The sequence below is a fragment of the Antedon mediterranea genome, chromosome 1 (genome assembly GCF_964355755.1).
Source record: "Antedon mediterranea chromosome 1, ecAntMedi1.1, whole genome shotgun sequence".
In the NCBI taxonomy this organism is placed as follows: domain Eukaryota; kingdom Metazoa; phylum Echinodermata; class Crinoidea; order Comatulida; family Antedonidae; genus Antedon; species Antedon mediterranea.
In genome coordinates, this window is record NC_092670.1 from 21,717,119 (window position 1) to 21,737,702 (window position 20,584).

The following is a 20,584-nucleotide window of genomic DNA, read 5'->3' on the forward strand; positions in this document are numbered from 1 at the left end:
CGAGAGTTGGATTGAACCTAGGTCTGACGATCGGTAGTCCAACGTCCAACACACTGCACCACACGCCCTTGGAATTAAACCGACTACAGGCCACGTCTAGTACTAGCTAGACTCAGAGTACGAACCTATAAGCACAGGGAGGTAAGTAAGAAGAGAGAAAAAAAGAATATTTACTGTCTTATTGAAAAACTAGATGTGCCGGGCCGCGATTTTTTTTTTTCGTACATAAGTTGGGGACCCCCTCATGAAACGTCACAAAATAAACATGAATAATTCATCAATTAAATTTTCTTGTTCCGTGTGCACCCAAGCGTATAGCAACAAGAAGTGATTACACAAGTGCGGTACGATTCTAGGCCTATCTCCGCTGTTGAAGAATAGCGGCGTTTTGTGTGGATTGTCGAAATAATCGGCCTTTAGTTTATGGTGTTTTTAATATAATTTATTACTAAAGAATTACGTGTTAAAATTATAGTTTCTATTAATACTATTAGGCCTAATTATTAGTCTCTAAACCCATGTCTATTCTAGTAGTAGCTGTGTGGATGTGTGTGACGTGTGTGTGTGTTAGGTATGACCAAAGATAGTTACACTATCTTTGGTAATAGTCACACTATCTTTGGTATGACACAATCCGAGTAATAAGTCTGCAAAATTAAACAATAAACATTACACAAAAATACATTTTTTATTCTCGTGGGTCAAATCTTCCCATCTCATGTGTTCATATACGCGCATTTTTAAAGTTCCTTTGAGTACATTGCATATTGTTTGATAATTGATAGCAGAATTTAAAAAATACAGTACACAAATTATACACATTCTTTATTCTTGTGGGTCTAAGCTTTCTTTGGGCTATGTCCAAGAACGCTTGGGTGCACACGGAACAACAACTGCGATACGATTCTTTCTACAATAATAGGCCTAGGATTCTAGGTCAATTCACGTGATTGCCTTCGCGCACTCTTCTTCACACACACGTCCACTATGCAAAATGTGTCGAGGCTAATCGACAGCTAGGCAAAACATTAAACTAAGTAGTAATTGGACATAGCCCAAAGACACAAGTCACACACACCCACACAGCTACTACTAGAATATACAGGGGTTTAGAGACTAGTAATTAGGCCTAATAGTATCAATAGAAACTATAATTTTAATTCGTAATTCTTTAGTAATAAACTATATTAAAAACACCATAAACTAAAGGCTGATTATTTCGACAATCCACACAAAACTCCGCTATTCTATTATGAAATCAGCGGAGATAGGCCTAGAATCGTACCGCACTTGTGTAATCACTTCTTGTTGCTATACGCTTGGGTGCACACGGAACAAGAAAATTTAACTGATGAATTATTCATGTTTATTTTGTGACGTTTCATGATGGGGTCCCCAACTTATGTACGAAAAAAAAAATCGCTGCCGGGCCGTCTAGCTAGGGCCAGGCCTAATGAATGTAGCCTCTAAATAGCTTTTAATCGCTTCCTTAAATTGGCTCCCCCCTCCTCCCTAATCCAAACTAGGCCTAGAGTAGAGTATATCACCAGTACCACCTCCTGTGGAGAGGTTGGCCTTAAATTACTAAACCTTTAAAATAAACAATTTTATTAAATTTCGAAAATGAAAAGTTTTATGCATAACTTGCATTCAATATATAATATGATTCTATGAATAATTCATGATTTAAAATCCTGGCGGAATCATTCAACCGGAGCGACACATGTACTGTACTGTCTCGGTGTTGTGTGCGTGTTTTGTGCTGTTTTACTACTGTTGCTATACTGAAATAATATATGAAAAAAGAGGTAAATTTTTGGAATTCATTTACTAGATGGGATATAGGAATATCATAAAATAATTTCGTACCTACTACTACTAGCCTACTACCTCTAGACACCACTTATACGTGATTAAATTAAAACTTAGCTAGCTAGCCTAGGCCTACCTTTTTAGGCCTAGCTAGGCCAAGATGAGAATACTCAATAGGCCTAGTCAGAATTGTCTTCACGGATACTATTACTGGTAGGAACCGGTTTACTGTCACAATCATGGGAATGTTTGTGTAGCACTAGGCTATAGGAGGCTTAGGCTAGAATCATTCCAAAGGCCTACGCAGTTATTTATTTAGTTAGAGTAGAGGTCTAATTCTTGATTCTGTTTATTCAATTATTTTAATACGCTGTGGCTAAAGATACGGTACCGTATCCTAACTTCATTTTGCTAAAGGTACGGTAAAATTGAATTACGTCATAATCAGCCAATGGGGTGCTGGTACGTGTGTGACGTCATCGTATAAGGACTTGGGATTTTTTTCACATCGCGAAAACAGTGATCAACCGGCAGCTTAACATTTTCTTTATGCTTCATTTATCGCTAATATCCCAGACGTGTGACAAAAACTAAATGTAGCCTAGGCCTACGTCTGTTATTATTGATAGGCCAAAACATGTTGATTTTAATTCTAGAATACAGAAATTTACCGTTTCAAAAGAGGCCTACTACATACTAATAACCATGGCTGCTATCACCTATAGCCTCGGTATATGAGTTTGTTTGCCAGGCTGGGGCCAGCTGCATGTGTGCGCTGATTTCTGTAACTAAAACCTGAGGCTAGGTCTATTGTCTAAATCATAGTATTTGAGGACGTTTATTAAAAAATATAGGCCTAAATAGGAATAAAAATAAAACCGTCATCGTAACCATGGACGAATGAACTAGACGCAATCAATATATATTTGACGCAACACAATTTCCAACATTGAATTATAATTCCTTTACTTCTAATTTGGCTATCAACATATTTCAACTGTAGTGTAGTGTATAATGTTGTATAATGAAATAATATTTCAGATTGAGAGTGCATGTTTTAAATTAAACGCTTTATGTAACGTCCACCAATCACATGAACTTGCTCTGTTACTACAGCATCGACGATTCTGGATTCAACATTGCTAGGTCTACCCCCGAGGCTGAGTCACAGAATCATCAGCGAACACATTCATGCAGCCTGGCGCCGTCAATAGGCATTCTCTACAGACGCGATGTGAAAAAAAAAAACAAAGTCCTTATACGATGACATCACACACGTACCAGCACCCCTGGCTGATTATGACGTAATGCAATTTTACCGTACCTTTAGTAGACGGAAGTTATGATACGGTACCGTATCTTTAGCCACGGCGATTTTAATATCAATATGAATGAATTATGTATTTTAAATCAATTTTTTTGTACCACCACCAGCATAAAAATGTCATTGAGCACTGTCTTGCAGCAATCTAGTCGGCATGTTCTGCGACAATTTGTAAAATCAAAAAAGTTTACACAAGTTTCTTACAGGTAAAATTTTAAAAATATGAACATATTGACAAAATGATGTTATAATTTATTGTACTGATAGATGTAAAATAATAATATCTCTTTTTGTTTACAGATCTTGTCTTTTGCACACTTCAACTACTCAGCAAATATCTTTTAATGTACAAGATGAGGAGGATTTTAAAGCAAGAGTGTTGGAAAGCAACAAACCAGTACTAGTTGATTTTCATGCAAAGTAAGGCTTTTAGAGTGGGGTGGAGTAAGATTCACATTAAGTAGTAAAGTAATACTTTATTTCAAATAAAAACATAAGAATGTAACAAACATTCCTCAGCATATGCAGAGCAAAACAAGACAACAAATACAAAACACTTAAAATAAGAAGTAAAAATACATCCAAAAGGCATAACATTCAGATTGTTATAAAAATGTACAGTTAGAAATTACATTTTTAGGGAACAGTTTTCCCATTGTCGGTTTAAATAAATGGAACAGGGGGAAATATTTTTTTTCCTATGTAATTAAGGCAGAAATCATAAATAATTCATTACCTTAATTATTTTCTATTATAAAGAATTGCAGGTTCTAGGACACCTACCCCCTAGACAGTTACCCCCCAGATGTTTACCACCCGGACAACTACCCCCTTAGGACAACTACCCCCTTAGGACAACTACCCCCTTAGGACAACAACCCCCTTAGGATAACAACCCCCCGGACAACTACCCCCCGGACAACCACCCCCTTAGGACAACTACCCCCTTAGGACAACTACCCCCCCCCCCCCACAATCTAAAAGTAGACAAATATATAGGACCGGTTTCTGTAAAAATGAAATCATCTGTTTTTAACGGGTGTTTCGAAACTAGAGACCCGAGACCAGAGACCTGACACGAGACCCAATACGAAAAGGGAGACCTATATTTGGGTCTCCCTTTTCGTATATTAGGGTCTCCCTTTTCGTATAGTGTGGTCTCTTTTTTCGTATATTTGGGTCTCCCATTTCGTATATTTGGGTCTCCCTTTTCGTATATTTGGTCTTCCTTTTCGTATATTTAGGTCTCCCTTTTCGTATATTAGGGTCTCCCTTTTCGTATAGTGGGGTCTCCCTTTTCGTATAGTGGGGTCTCCCTTTTCGTACGTGGGTCTCCCTTTTCGTATATTTAGGTCTCCCTTTTCGTATTGGGTCTCGGGTCTCATGGTCTCTGGTCTCGGGTCTCTAGTTTCGAAACACCCGTTTTTAACCGATTATTCTGTTTAACAGCACGCTAGGCCCTAGATGTGCTAGATTTAAAGTACCGTATTTATTGAAAAAAACGGCCTGGGCTGTTTATTGTTTAGGTGGTTTTTAGGTGGACATTTATTGGAAGAAAGTTGTTTATTCAATGGGAGGGGGTATAATCTAATGGAAATAGACGCCGATTATTCCATATGATGTGTCATGAGAGTGACATGTTCACCGTTTATTTGAGGGGAATTTATTTAAAGATCGCCGTTTATTCGGTGAGTGAACATTAAGGTCAAATATCAAAAGTGATATTATTCTTCAAGTGTACAAAAATACAAATGACAAATTTGAGACAAAAATTAATTCTTTTAAGACCAGTGGTTATCGAAGCATTGTCCTGACGCAAAAATTATTATTATTATTAGCGAACCCAGTCTTTACAGTAAATACAGGGAGTACTATATAATACGTTCGACTATCCTATGATCATGTGTGACAATCTTCAGTTTATACCAGGCTATATTTATGTTCAATCTTTTTCTTTTGTTTACAATAATGAATAGTAATTCGTCAAAGTAACGAATTAAAATATAGTTATTAATTCCTATTATACGCTGTTGCAGAGTCAGGTTGTTGAATGGTCTGGGTGGTAGTTGTCCGTCCGGGGGGTAGTTGTTCTAAAGGGATAGTTTTCTGGGTGGTAGTTGTCCAGGGGTTAGTTGTCCTACGGAGTTAGTTGCCCTCGGAGTATTGTCCAGGTCCAGGAGGTAGTTGTCCTACGGGACGGGGAGTATTGTGTCAGAGGCAGTTGTCCGCGGGGTAATTACCCGGGGGGGGGGGGGGGGGTAATTGTCAAGGGGTAATTGTTCCTAGGGGGTAGTTGTCCAGGGGTTAGTTGTCCTATGGAGGTAGTTGTCCTAAAAGATTATTTGCCCTCGGAGTATGGTCCAGGAAGTAGTTGTCCTACGGGGAGTATTGTGTCAGAGGTAGTTGTCCGCGGGGTAATTACCCGGGGAGGAGGGGGTAATTGTCCGGGGGGTAATTGTTCCTAGGGGTAATTGTCCGGGGGGTAGTTGTCCCTAGGGGTAATTGTCCCGGGGATAGTTGTCCTAAGGGGGTAGTTGTCCTAAGGGGGTAGTTGTCCTAAGGGGGTAGTTGTCCGGGGGTAGTTGTCCTAAAGGGGTAGTTGTCCTAAAGGGGTAGTTGTCCTAAGGAGGTAGTGGTCCAGGTGGTGGTTGTCCGGGGGGTAGTTTTCCGGGGGGTAAATGTCCAGGGGGTGAATATCCGGATACGAGAATTGCAAGATAGCTGATCTACTTCCTAAACCTAACCCTCTAAATAATCTCTCAACTATTAAAAAAAAACATGTTCTTGAAAGACCTCGAACCGAGGGCGCCGGTGTAATAGGTTAAAGCCCTTACCAATAGACCGGGCAATAGACCAAACATTTTGGTTGGCAAACGCTGTTTACACAAATTATTTAATCTCTCTGCATGCTTATATAGCGCCCTCTATAATGTCCCATATTACATCATAATTATTCTAATAAATTATTAATTAATTGCCTAAATTCCATAGGAAAAAAATAATGCGAACTTGGGGTGCTTTTTTTTCTTGCCAAAATATAAATATTTCACATTTACTACAGTATTTCTATATTGATGTATACTCATCCAATTTATCTTTCAGTTGGTGTGGTCCATGTAAACTGCTTGGTCCTAGATTGGAAGAGGTAGTGTCAAAGTCAAATGACAAGGTCGACCTGGCTAAAGTAGATATTGACAAACTGGTGGACCTTGCAATGCATTACAGTGTATCATCTGTTCCTACGGTGATTGTAATTAAAGACGGGGTCAAAGTTGATCAGTTTATTGGATTACAAGATGCAGAAGTTATAGAGGATATGATCGAAAAAGTCTAAATACCCATCTCAAGTTTTCCCTGATTGTCTTGCATGTACCCAAGACATTATTTTGTTATTTGAGTGTTATTATTATGTGTATAATTTAAAAAATAATTAATATGACTGCCCATCATACAGTTCTTTTTCATACCAGGGCGGTAGCTGGCATGATTGTGGCATAAAATGGTAATTAAACAGTCTAATTGGTACCAATACTTGGTTGAAATCAGGCCTTAAAGCTCAGGTACAGGCTTGAATTTTAAATATAATATTTGGTTAATTGTACATAAATCAAATATTTGTAACAGAAATCGAGACGAAAAAACATGAATTTCCCTTAATATGGTCAAATACAAAATTTGGCAAAATTCTTCTATAAAAACAAGGAAGACTTTTTTTCAGTAGTTAGGTAGTTAACCTAATGTAATAACATGTCTGGTGACTCCCTAGACGGTGAAAAAAGATGGTGGATATACAGTGGATAATTTTTGCTATAGCATGAAAATAAAAATCTGAAGTTGAATAAAAATACAGAAATGTAATATTCAAGTTATATTACCTATATTTAGTCATCTGATGACATTTTTTACCACACCATTTATTTTGCATAGCTTTTTAAATTGCCTCTCTATTTACAAAATTTGTGTACAAAAGAATAGAGATTTTACTGTGTAATTTGAACTATCCCCCCACTGATAAGAAAGGGCTTATTTTCAACAAGCTCGTGTAACACAAATAAAATCAAAAAAATTATGAAACATAGGGGAAACTATAGATCGATAATTATTGGAATGTATGATCAATAGAAATTTTTTGCCCGCACCTGGCCTTTAATTTAAATTCTTAATCTGGGTAACCTTACCCACCTCTGCCCAGCACAATTACATTATTGCTTAAGTAACTGCAAAATGAATCCTTTATTTATTTAGGGTGTTATTGATAAAAAAAGGTGAATACTACAAAGAAATGTAAATAAGATAATAAACATTTATAATATGTTTTAACTTATTTGATTTTATTATTTTGTTTATGACTTTACACACATATAATGAATGAATAATATTCTTAGTTATGTTATAACCATATTCATATTTATGCAAATAAAGCACCAACTCATTTGAATACTACGCAAAAGCAAATTACAGCATCTACCTGTTTAATTTAGATTTTGTCAATAAAGAATACATTTACGCAAAATCTATTTTAATTACCACCTGCATCGACATGTGTATGCAAATAATATCTACCTTTGATTTGATTAACGTGTCCTTGCACATTTAAAAATTCCTTTTACAGTATATTACCATAATTAATTGGAATACTTTTTACAATCTGATGTCTGCCTACAGTATGGTTAAATTGACAAGAGTGTACTGCTTGGTGGTACAGTATTTCAATGAGTTGCGATTGGGCATTAGCATTTACATCTTGACTCTGTTTCAAAAGGCATTAAGTAGAATACAGTATAGTTGCATTAAATTATTTTTCAATGATTAATTGCATGTTTACTATTAAGGTTTTAATTTTTTACTTTGTCTGGTTTTGCCAACATTTATGGTGACCCTATGCTTGCATTTCGCATTTAATAATTATTGAATGCTGCAGCCCGACCATAAAGCAAAACATTTATACAATTATCTGCGCATGCTCACAAACTAATCAGTACTGTGATAGCTACTGATCACTACTGCAACTACCCCATTACAGAAAGGATGAGGCTACTTATACCACAGTACAGATTGGTTAGTAAGAGTTCTTTGGTGTTATGCAATCAATTAGTACCTGTTTTTAGTCTATTAAGTAGGGCTCCCATATTTTAAAATAAGTTTCCTAATATACCACAAAACTAGCAAGGATTTAGTTGCTCTGAATAACAAAATAATCGTATCACATTCAATTACGAGTCTTACACATATGTCCCCAACACTATTAAATCATTTACACGATTACATTTATTGCACACAAATCTATAAAAACAGGGGGAGGTGGGATTGGATAATGGTCACACTTGAATGGGCACAACATTATATTTTGTTAATACTGTACGCCTAATAATGGTGGGATGTTAATACTAATGATATTTTATACTATAAGTGTTTGTCCGATTAAAGGCCACTTTCATGGCTTAACAGCTCTAGTAATTGCCTAATAGAAAACACTAGGCTTACTACTGTACTATGTTCAATAACCGATTCACATGTACAATTCACAAATGTAACAAATTGTAAGGTACATGGAAGTCTCCTGTGATAGTCTTATTCTTACCAAATCACAGAACCAACATTAGAAAGATCCTTTGCAGGCGGCCTCAAAAGATTACAGACTTGTTCCAAGATTTTACATTGATTTAACACAGAAATGCTTCTACTACTAATCGTACCAAATTAATTTTGTATGTGTACATCGGGTATAAGAAAAATACATGACAAAAACATTATAAACAATTAAATAGAACTGAATTGGAATAACAAGTTTCTTCTTCTTATTCTTATAATTTTGTAGGATTTGTTAAATATTTTAAGACAATTTTTAATAAACATAGCTACCATATATATATACCTATTGCATAAAGTCTACAGTATCTACATGAATTATCAACAAAAAATATATTATTTCTAGCTACCATGGTTAAAAATCTATACCGTATCTACATAAATGGTTTCATAAGACTGTCAAGCTGGATTAAGTTATGCCTGCCTCCAGTCACAATAATACTCTTTTGAATTACACTTCTATGTTTATAAATAATAGTACAGATATATAAATATTTATATCGGGACACACTTTCATTATGAAGTAATAATTAATCTATTAAATTAAACCTAAATATTACTCCATGCTTTAATTTAGAACATATATTCTACAAACACAAAGGGATGAAACCATTGTATATTTATATTAAATAATTTGAAACAAAATTAATTTATTTCATTTATCCAAGGTGTATCTGTACAGGCAATGGAACTTATTATATTTGGTACGTTCATTTTAGCAATATTTTAATATAACATAAATTCTTATATGAGAAACTGAATACATTAATTATATATTTTAAAATTAATGGTATATTATATTTTATTATATAGTATTCTGTATATAATTCTGTGTGGAATCTTTACTTGCTCTTGGTAAATATTTACCCCATCCTGTGCAACAAAATGGCTATTTTTACCATTCAAAATTGTTAATAAAATAATTTCTTCTTCTTTCTTAAAATATTTTGTCACCCGCTAGAATTCTTGATAACCTGTCCATTACATTTATTCCCTGTTCTGAAAAAAAAAACAACATTCACATCTCTTCATTTGTTAAGTTAAAATGAAATTCTAGAATAAATTCAATTTATGTGAGGGCAAACATAACCCTCTTCATGGCTGCCTATACATTCCACTTCCGGGACGTGTCCACTATCCCACATTCCAGGTCCACATGTCCGGCAGAGACCATTCAACTCGCATGAGATTCTTGGTAGAGTACGGAATTGATAAAGCAGACTACGAGCCTGCAAAAAAAAAATATTTCAATTCATTTCTTGCAGTAGTTACTCCAAGTAAAACTATATTTCATGGAGCAGAAGTGTTAGGCAGTTATATTATTTAGATTCTTAGTTTTTACGTATATGTAGTAGTAGTAGTACTGACCTTTTTAAGTACAATATCCCCTGACATCTGCATAGCCAAGTTGCTAAAATGCAGAAGCATTTCATCAGATGGTAATTCCTGAAAGCAAATTTATAAAGACATAAACAACATTCGAAGAAAACAAAATACAATATTGTATAACAATCTGCGTAATAGGGAACTTTCGTTTTACGATGATTGATGACAAGCTATTTCATATTGAGTTGCGTGTCTTTGCTCCTCATCGACACAGGTTTGATGCTTTCTAGTTCCACGACACATCAATTGACCTGACATAGATTGGACATAGGTCCTTGGTCTCATTAAAGTAGAACTGATTATAAATCACAATCTATTTATTGCTTGAAATGACCTTTCCTCATGGAAATTGGTAGTGTTTAGAAACATTCATTAAAAAACTAAAAATGTAATCGGCATTTATAATTGAGTACTGTCTTTAGGACTGACATTTGGGAAGAATCAGGGGGTGTGAGACTACACTGCACTGTAATAGAAAATCAAAATAATAAGATTGTTTGGAACAACCTCTTTTCTAGCATATACAATACCTGTTGAATGATATCTTCTCCATAAACTGAGATTATAGCTATACAAATAAATAAATGAAAATAATCCGTCTGGAAATGACTCCAACAAGCTTCCCACATCCGAAGTGCTTCTATCTCAGGAAATTCACGCTTAAAACAAAGCAGGATCCACCTAACACATAAAACACAATAATAATACAATACTTCAAAAATGGTTAGGACAGTTCAAATCTCGATTGGGACAGTTTTTTCACATTCTCACACATTTCCTCATCTTTACCGTTTTAAAATTAATTAATTCTCAGTATATCATCAAGCATTATAATTTCTTCTATGCCTACTGTAAATGTATAATAACAGTTCATTTTTATACATATAAGCAGGCTCGCAATGAGCTCTACTAAATTGCAGTAAAACTTACCTGTGACAGAATAATAGATCCATGGCATCTCCCAGTTTTTGCAAATGTTTCCAAAACGGTGGTAACATCAATTCAATCAATGAACGCAAGAAAGACTAGTGGAAACAAACATGTGAGAAAAAGTTGAGAAAAGCGTGGTGGCACGGCATGCAACAAGATTTGCATGATGGCCATGTGAACTAACGGGTAGTCCACATGCGTTTTTATTTATTAATTTATTTTTTTATTTATTCATTTAGCATCCATTAAATAATAATACATTTAAAATACATAACAAAGACAAAATACAAACAGTTGGAATATTAAAATTGAATAAAAGCAAAGTGAATGGATGAAAGGACAACACATAAAATCAACATGTCAATTTATTTCCAATGGGGTTGTGCTTAAAGCATTGTGCTTAAAATAAAGAACTTGAACAAGTATGCTGCTTTAATAGCATGATATAGGCCAACAGTATAGCACCTATAATATTACTTTAGTGGAAAGTGGTACTCAAATACAAGTACCTTAAGTTATTTATCTATTATTTTCAATTTGAAAAAAACAAAATCTGTGCCAAGTGTATTATGTATGTGTTTAATTTGTAATTTTAGTTCAGGCTAGCTGGTACACAGTATGGGCTAGAAATATATTAAAATCTTACCAGTTGTTTCTCCATATCATCATCTTTGGGTGAACTAAAAAACTGTGTGTTGTGCATTAAACCAGTAAAGCACCAATAAGTATCAGATTCATTTTGTAACTCAGCTAACACTGGCGCCAACAAGTCAGACATACCTTGTGTGTAACCCATGCTAGGGTTTGCATATGCAAAATTCAGCAATATATTTCTAAAAGGGAAAACAAATAGAATAATTTAAAGTGTTCATTAAATCTTTAGTCTTTACAGTACATTTATATTATGATCAGGTATGTAAGCCTGATTGGGGGAAATGCAGGTGAACATTCTTTCACTGAATTCATGAAGTTCAACACCCATCATAAACAACCTCCCAAAATGATGTCTATCCATCCAAATATGCCATAACATTTTCACCTACCTCATAACGTCTATATTACGATTGTTTTTCCCGATGTAGTATTTATGTGAACGATCAGTTCTCACAACGTCTTTATCAACAGTGGATTGAATAGTTCGCCAAAAATGCTCAAATTCAGACTGTGGCATTGATAACCTTAGAATTTAAATGAAAAACAACTTAATCTAAATCAACGAAAGATCTGTGTGTAGCGTTTCATTTCTCACAATTTTTTTAGCAGTGGCTTAGCGCAGAGGCCTAAGGCCCCTGGTTTATGAACCCTAAGTGGCCCTACAACACTGGAGACCTCAGGTATTTCTATATTTATTTTTTTTTTTCATTTTATTTTTATCTTATTAATGCCTCTGGACACTGCTCATTGGCGCGCCCCAAATAAGTTCTGGTGCCCATGGGTTTAGCCAGTGAGCATGCATAGCCGTTACACCACTGTGTTTAGCCAGTGAGCATGCATAGCCGTTACACCACTGTGTTTAGCCAGTGAGCAGCACGCATAGCCGTTACACCACTGGGTTTAGCCAGTGAGCACGCATAGCCGTTACACCACTGTGTTTAGCCAGTGAGCATGCATAGCCGTTACACCACTGTGTTTAGCCAGTGAGCATGCATAGCCGTTACACCACTGTTTTTTAGTATCGTGAATTGTATTTATAGTACAATAGAAATTACCTTTTCATATCAATTTTCTTGTATATCTTACGGTGTTCTGTTCGTAGTTCATTTCGGAATTGTCTAGTTGACTGAAAGTCATAGAAATGTAGTAGAAATGGCCAGAGATCTTTGCGTACACACTCATCAATTCCACCGAAAAAAATGGCCTACAAACAGAAAAGTGATAAGAGTTATAGAGATATATATATATTTATTTATTTTATCTATTCGACTTCTCACTAACACAGTTAGTGAAGGATCTGGAACAACAGGTGGTAAACACGGTCCAGTCCCAATTTGCACAGTGGCTGTGTGTGACAGTGGCTGTGTTTGTGTGGACTAGTACACCGGGGTAACCCCCTACTCGTCTCGAAAGATGTACTAGGTTCTTTAAAGTGCGCATGAGCTATGTGTACACTGGACCTACGGTTTATAGTCCTTATCCGAGAAGACTCGTTCTACCACCAGAACCATGGAGCGAGTGAGCCTCGAACCCTTGCCGATGTTATGGCTACGTAATTACGGTTCCACTGTCTTAACCGCTTGGCCACTCACTCGCTCTCTATAGAAGTCACCCTGCAAAGATGGTTGCTTTAAATTGTTGACAACCTAAAAGGCCAATACACAGATGAGCAGTTACGATAAGCGGAAAAACATGTAAATTGCCCCACGTAGAATATGTATCTATCCTCTGCGGAAACTGCCCTTCCGGTTCATGCTTTGTGTAATGGTCATCTGAATAACATAGATTCTATATTTTTATTACCGTTACCACTCATCTGTGTAAATTGGCTACATCCCTATTGTTGTTCTGTTCAGAATAATGTTTTGTCTATGTAAATATAGTTTTCATTGAATTTTTCCAGATACAGTAATTATTCTTAAATAAAGGACTATGAACAATTAAAGTATCAATAGGAGAAAATGAGAAGAGAAATGTAGCATAATAATTCTCTAGCTAGCAAGTTATTTCTGCATGAATATTTTCTAGAGATGAAAACAACAAGATGGCGTATTTCATTAAGACTACGGTAATTCACAACCGTCGGATAATGTAAAAATGAAAGAATTCTTGGAAAAACTAGACAAGGTATGTTTTGTAAAAAGTACTGTAGTAGTTGACAGTACCTTTCTCAGGCCAAATTCATCCTCAATTTGTCCAAAGTCATTGAGGTAGGATAGCCATATCTCTTCTGTTATGACATCATACATTCCTTCTTCAGGATGGCATTCTGATTTCTTCCAATTTGGACGAACAATTGAGAATTTTTGACACAATCTATTTGTCTCTTCATCTGCATTCTGAAAAAGAACACCAGTGTATTATTGTAGTGGGCGGCATACTGAACAACACAATACTTCTTTTTAAATCATTTACACAAATCTTCTGCCTCATTAAACCAATAGATAAAAAATCACTTCAAAATTAAAGTTAAATTTGTGATCACAGCAAACAATATATAAGTACTGTATAATAAATTGTATAAATACCAACAGTGATGAATGGCAGAGAAATGTGTAGAAAACAAATGTAAACTATTTACTGTGAATGATGTCCCTCATTGAAAGCATAATGATATTGTTATTTATAGCAAACTTTCTATTCAATAATAGCATGTTATTGTTATGAATTTCATGAATACCTAAAAATAATTCATATTTCGGCAGGAACAAAATGAGATATGATCAAGAGTAAAAGATAAGAACATTTCAGAGAGTGAAAAAAATTAACCTTTTAAAGGGCCTTTCACACCTGTTCCGGTACGGTTTTCCGGTCCGGCGAATCCAAATTTCCAATGTTTCGTTTTCACGACACTCCACGCGGCTATGTGCCAATCGATATGCACATAGCCGCATAAAAGCGAAACATTGATTTGCCGGCGTCCGACAGGAACCGTACCAGAACAGACCCTTTAGTTAATTCCACTCCTTATCTTACCAATAATTTTACACCAGATTATATTAATATTATAAACCACCATTAATATACTATTGTCATGGGTCAAATACCCTAATGTACAGTGCATAAGTATTGTATAATTATACCACCACATTCTATATTGATCTAGAAAAAAGTTGATGAAAAATTAATGGCAGAAGTTATTTTCAAAAGATTTGAACACAGAATTCTGGAATTGAAAGGTAAGTGAAACTTAGTTACTATACAGTACCATTAAGCAACATAACAATACAACATATATTAAGCATTTCTACAAAAACATAAAAGAATACAATGGGATATGGAACTTGTGGACAGTGTGCTTCATCTAATTAAAGTCCTCTCAAGAATTATGAATTTTTTTTAGAAGTTACAGTAAATTAAGGCTTAGGCGTTTCTATTGGAATACAGTAGGCGCTACGTCGCATTCATAGACGCATCGATTCAGAGTCGCTACATAGAAAGAATACTTCAATAGAACATTTGCAATAATAAGCTTGTTTAACAGGCCATGGATTGTCATCAAAAAAGGAATCAAATTTTGAAGAAACATGCATTTATCAGTTGTTTTTAGTTGTCATCCCCTTATATTTAATTTGGTCTCATCATGGACGTGGTCTTTAACAGGATGTTACAGCGGTCTTTAATTAGAGAGAAACATACTGATAGCAAACAATTAGTAGGCAACCAGGACACACTGACACAATAAATCTTACCAAACAACCTTTGTCAGCAGGAGCGCCGGAAAAGATCCCGGCACCAATAATACCAGCAAACGCAAAGGGCTGCATGTTGAAAAGAACAAAAGGAGAGAAAGCTCACACTTAGCATGTACACAAAAACATTTCCATCAGACATTGTACCAACAGACATCACTAACAAAGCAATGCACAAAACTCAGGGACTGTGTCATAAACTCATTAACTGTAGTATTATTCTACATAGAGTAATTGCCACTGAATTATTTAATATGAAGGCATAGTACACTGTGGTTACATAATCATCATAATTTACTTTGCTGTACCATTACAGTACAGTGTTACTGTTAGTGTTACTACAGAAATGTTGACACTGTCCCAAAGCAACACACAAGTTTATGGACTGTGTACAAAACTGAAGTACGCTACAGTACAGTAGTAGTCATTTTGACAATAAAGCTTGGTTCCTACAAGGACACAATTCAAGAGCAACATAAGCGAATTGAATAATGACAAGCGACATTTAAGATAATCCATCGATTGTGATTGGTAAAATTACTCGCATTGAGGTTTACGTCCTTGCATTGCATCCTAGTGGGAACCAAGCTTAAGTAATACAGTACAAAAACAACAAAACACATACTGTCATTATGCTATGTAACAAGCATTAGACACAATAAAACTCATCTAAATAAAATGGTTAACAGAAAACACAAGAAATAGTTTATTTTTATGAATGCATTCTATGATGTGGTGACATGGGGTTTGCATTTTCATGCACATTATAATGTTGACATTCATCCATGATAAATTAACAAAACTGTAAAATGATAGTTGATGAGGTTGATAAATGATGTGGTGGTGGTAATTAAAGAAAACCTGATGTTTTTTTTTTATTAACTTTACCTTTAATGTATTTCGTACGGCATACTTCCAATCTCCAAGGATTTCTGCTAATTTTCCAAGACCTGAATGATGAAAATGAAGCACCTTGTACTGACTCTCTTGACTAGCAATTACAAACTGACCATTACGCTCCTCTTTATCAGAGAAAAACAACCTCAAAGATCTCATCTCGCCAAGATCAACTGAAAACACCCCGCAGAGTTGATCCCTGGCTGAACCTTGACCTTGAGAATGTGAAGGGCTATCTGTTGAGTAGCTAACATAATTTGATGGGAATGTCATGTTATACATCGGTTCGTCAGTGCCGTCTTGATGAAACTGATCATTAAAGGGATCGTCACCAGACGCTGGTGTTGAAGGCAGCGACAGAGGATCTTTGTTAGAAGTTGTTGGAGTAGTCGATGATGAAAGACTGTCATGGCGTGGTCCTGGTAAATCCAACTCTTTCAACATCTTTCTTAATGGTGAAGTCTGATCACTGGTTGCGTCAGTTGACTCTGAACTGAAACTTCTATCATCTGGTTTGGTCTCTACGTCCTCAGAACTCATTGTCAGATCAACTGGACGGTCTGTGCTGCTATCTGTTTCATCTTCCTCTACGGCAACAAGCGAAGCTAACTGGTCTTCTACCGGGATTTCACCACTTTCAGACGACTCTGTGTCGATGGATTTTTGGTCTTTACCATAATTCACCTGCTTCTCTTTCTGATTGTCCGATTTATCTACACCAGATGTCTCTCCAGTCAATGTTTCTGTATCCGTTGTTTCCACAACCTCTTCCTGTACTATTTGGATTTCATTTAACTTTTCAGGAACTGAATTTTGTTCGTTTGGTACAGTCTCGCTAACCTCTATCCCGGACTCTGATTGGCTGATAATCGAACCACTTAAACTTTTTCGATCACCTTCAGACTCACTAAAGCTTTTCTCTCCACAAAATGCACTGTCCCTACTAGTTCTATCTTCTTTCGACTCTTCATTATCTTCATCTTTTGTATCTGAAGTTTTATCTTCATGAACCAGTTTTCTATTTGGTTTGGTTTTCGGCGATCCATGTACAGATGAACCACTGGTCTTATTAATCTTAAGAGTAGAGTTTGGAATCCAAGTAAGAATCAAGGTTGAGCCGGTTTCGCCTTTCTGCTGAGCACGCAATGTTAGATATCCAGGAAAATGTAAAGCATCAGTGGAAAGGTGTGATGGAGGATGAACACAGACATTATTCTTACTGTATATAATTTCACCATCAAGAGGCGGTGGCCGACTTGGGTTCGAATCCAAGATGTTCACATTCAGAAAGTCGCTAACTCTTCTCAGTATAGATGTCATCTTAACTCACCACATTACTACTACACAATGTGGAATTCTCTTCCTCTGCATTCTTTCTATGGAATAATTAAGATGTAAAAATAATTATTATAATTAGGCCTAGCCTTAAAATCAAGATTAATTCATCAGAATTATGAAATGCATCTCATCTGTACTAGCCTACAGTATATATAAATTATAAGTTTGTATACAAACCACATTTTGATTTAGATTAGGCCCCCAGGGGCCCAGTATTAATTGTTTTGTACAAAATTGTATACCAAAAAAAAAAATGCGATTACCCTTCCTCTGAACATACAGTGTGAGTGTAAAGTCAATACCCAGTCAAGACAAAGAGATGTACAGAGATGGTAGCCTCCTTTCTCCTTCCACTAACCTACAGTCAGTCACTAGGCCTATCTAATGACTTCTGTCATGTGTCAGCCCACCATTGATTGAATAAAGTGCACTCGACCCAGCCTAGCTTTTAATGACGATTTAATGCCACTAACCATAAAATTAAATTAAACAATCGCATGGTCAGTTAACATTTACTCATCAATTTTACAATAATATGCTAATAATAATTTTTCTTAAATAAAATACGTCGATATTTTACCTTTCTTTTTCGGTCGAAATATCAGCAACCTGTTTTCATTATTATGTATGGCGCCCTCTATAGACTGTTTTCCATCATCATTATTTATTTAGCTAGACATAAATTTTTCTCATAATATGTACTTATTTCTCCTCTCTTGCACTTTCCCTCCCTCTGTCTTTTTATGCGGTGGGGGATAAGATTTCGAAATCATAATGTATATTCTATTTATTGCTGAACTTAACTTTAAGTATATTAAACAAGGAATTAAATTATAACTGAAACATATTCCTGTAGCTGATTTTCGCTTTTTATTTTTAAATAATCAGATACAATTTAATTTTTAGTTTACATTTAATTTTCAATTTGAGGAAACCCATAGCATCAAGTCGTAGAAAAAAATGTCACGTTCATTTTTTATTACGTCATAAATTCCTAAAATTCATAGTACCGTACTTTAAGTATAGGCCGATACTGATCATATGATGGCATTGTCATCAGTGGCTCTAGACCTAATGCTTGGTTGCCATTAATATATAGTATATATTAGGGAATAATCCATCGCTTGTGATTGGTGACTTGCGTTGCGCTTACGTCGTCCTTGCGTTGCGAGTCTCTAGGTGGGAACCAAGTACAGTATATCTAACCATTTAATGGATGACAATCATTGTCGCGTCAATGACGTCATATTAGTTGTTTAAAGTATTGCTTTGCTATAGAGTGGTTTACCAATAAACGTTTCTGATGGATCCATCATAACTGATAGATTTTCTACTTTCTTGTACCCAGCAAGTTCCATAAATTTTTCACAATTTGGCAAATTTTGAACGTATTCAACCAATTCTAAAGACATTTTACTTCTCCAGCTTTCGGCATTTTCAGAGGAATTTCTCTTAGTAGTATATAACCATGATATTCTTCCAGTTGGGCTAGACAGATGAGTGTTTTCTTCTATCCATGTTTTGACCTTATATGGCACCGACCCTATCCCAAGTTCCGTATACAACGCATTGATTGTTTTAACAGGATGCGTTGATACATCTTCATAACGAAGAGCTAAATAATTGTTTTTAAACCGAATCATCTGATGCCCAATTTGCATATTCTTCAACCAATTAGAACAATAGTTACGGATTATTGATTTCAAATCGTTAGTTACGTCAGTTATATCATAGAATTTTCTTTTTTCCAAACGCATTCTCTTCCTTACTAATGGAACCAGAAGCAGTCTGGATGCTATCACTCCTCGAGGATCTCTAATCAAATGCACAACTTTAACATTTTTATTTTGTATTACACCTCTCAATAAATTTAGGTTATTAATCCGAATAGTTTTTATAACTACGTGTTTCTTGTTGGTACAAACAAGCGATATAAAATGTTTTGAGATTGGTTGACATCGAATGAAATCGTCTGTCGACGTGTTGTAACCATCGCAAATACCGTTAGTAACTGTTGCCGGTATTTCTAATCGACGAAGAGGGACAGGCATACGGTTTAATGCTTTCACATAGAAATCCATATCTGTAAAGCTGCATTGGAATATGTTCGATATTATGTCAAGTAGTTTACTTTCAAGAAGATTTGTAGTGATATTTTCTCGCTGCAAGTACGTCATAAGCCTCCTCCCTGGCTCATACAAGTAAAATACATCATCATTTTCAGCAATAACTTACCGAGGAAAGAAGAACCTGTCCTCATAGCTGCTAACAACAGAATCCGATTTTGTTGTTTACAATTGCAATCTGCACTATCGATTCCATTTGCATCGAAACTGTTTCTTCTGATTGTGGATCTGTCCAAATTTGAGGCCTGGCAATTGCACTTATGTCCTAGAAATGTCCGAGTGTATATTTCATCAAATTTGGAACCATTAATTGCGTTTTCATCACATATTGATGCACTGAAGTTTAAAATCACTAATATAACGGCAATAAAAGTCAACAGATACACTTTCTTTTTGAACGAATTCATGTTTGGTAAACAAAACACATGTTCGAAACTGATGAAAAATTAATTTCGGTTGGAAAGCATCACTGTGTCATTTCCGATATTAGAGGTCATACGTGTATAAGCTGCGAAATAATGAATTTTCAATATAACTGGCTTCCTTTGCGTCAGATCTCTTGAACTTTACCGATATAGCTTTCCGGTAAAACTTGAACCCTTACAGAATGTCACTGTGGCTACCGGATGTAGCTACTACACACACACTTTATCAACCCTTTAATTGTAATACCAGTTGGGAAGTAAATTAAATAAATATTAGGCGTGCCAAATACAAATCATTTCAATGTATTGACTAAATATAATCACATTCCAATTTATTCATCCACCAATGGCCACCACCAGTATATATTTCAACCAGAAAATAGAAAACACAATAGGCCTAATTTGAGAACG

At 35.6% G+C, this 20,584-nt stretch overlaps 2 protein-coding genes and 1 pseudogene across 3 annotated transcripts; 1 reads left to right on the plus strand and 2 right to left on the minus strand.

Annotated features, from left to right (window-relative positions):
• Positions 1 to 282: 282 nt before the first annotated feature.
• On the plus strand, positions 283 to 7,496 carry LOC140062656 (thioredoxin, mitochondrial-like). The gene is made up of 4 exons (XM_072108965.1): positions 283 to 1,808; positions 3,247 to 3,342; positions 3,437 to 3,556; positions 6,239 to 7,496. Exons 2-4 carry the CDS (start codon positions 3,254 to 3,256, stop codon positions 6,468 to 6,470), a joined length of 441 nt encoding a protein of 146 aa, XP_071965066.1. The 5' UTR covers positions 283 to 1,808; positions 3,247 to 3,253; the 3' UTR covers positions 6,471 to 7,496.
• Positions 7,497 to 9,398: 1,902 nt separating this feature from the next.
• LOC140062624 (TBC1 domain family member 16-like) lies at positions 9,399 to 18,270 on the minus strand. Of its 2 annotated transcripts, XM_072108920.1 has the most exons (11): positions 18,203 to 18,270; positions 16,276 to 17,660; positions 15,388 to 15,456; positions 13,861 to 14,034; positions 12,751 to 12,899; positions 12,085 to 12,219; positions 11,688 to 11,874; positions 11,042 to 11,136; positions 10,642 to 10,792; positions 10,094 to 10,171; positions 9,399 to 9,954 (listed from the first exon to the last, which is right to left on the minus strand). In XM_072108920.1, the coding sequence occupies exons 2-11, from the start codon at positions 17,602 to 17,604 to the stop codon at positions 9,790 to 9,792; spliced, it is 2,532 nt and encodes an 843-aa protein (XP_071965021.1). In that variant the 5' UTR covers positions 17,605 to 17,660; positions 18,203 to 18,270; the 3' UTR covers positions 9,399 to 9,789. The 2 variants fall into 2 exon arrangements, with proteins under 2 accessions (XP_071965021.1, XP_071965030.1); XM_072108929.1 differs by lacking the exon at positions 15,388 to 15,456 and having other exon boundaries at positions 9,400 to 9,954.
• A 290-nt stretch (positions 18,271 to 18,560) lies between these two features.
• LOC140048054 (carbohydrate sulfotransferase 1-like) lies at positions 18,561 to 20,192 on the minus strand (annotated as a pseudogene).
• Between the last annotated feature and the right edge of the window lie 392 nt (positions 20,193 to 20,584).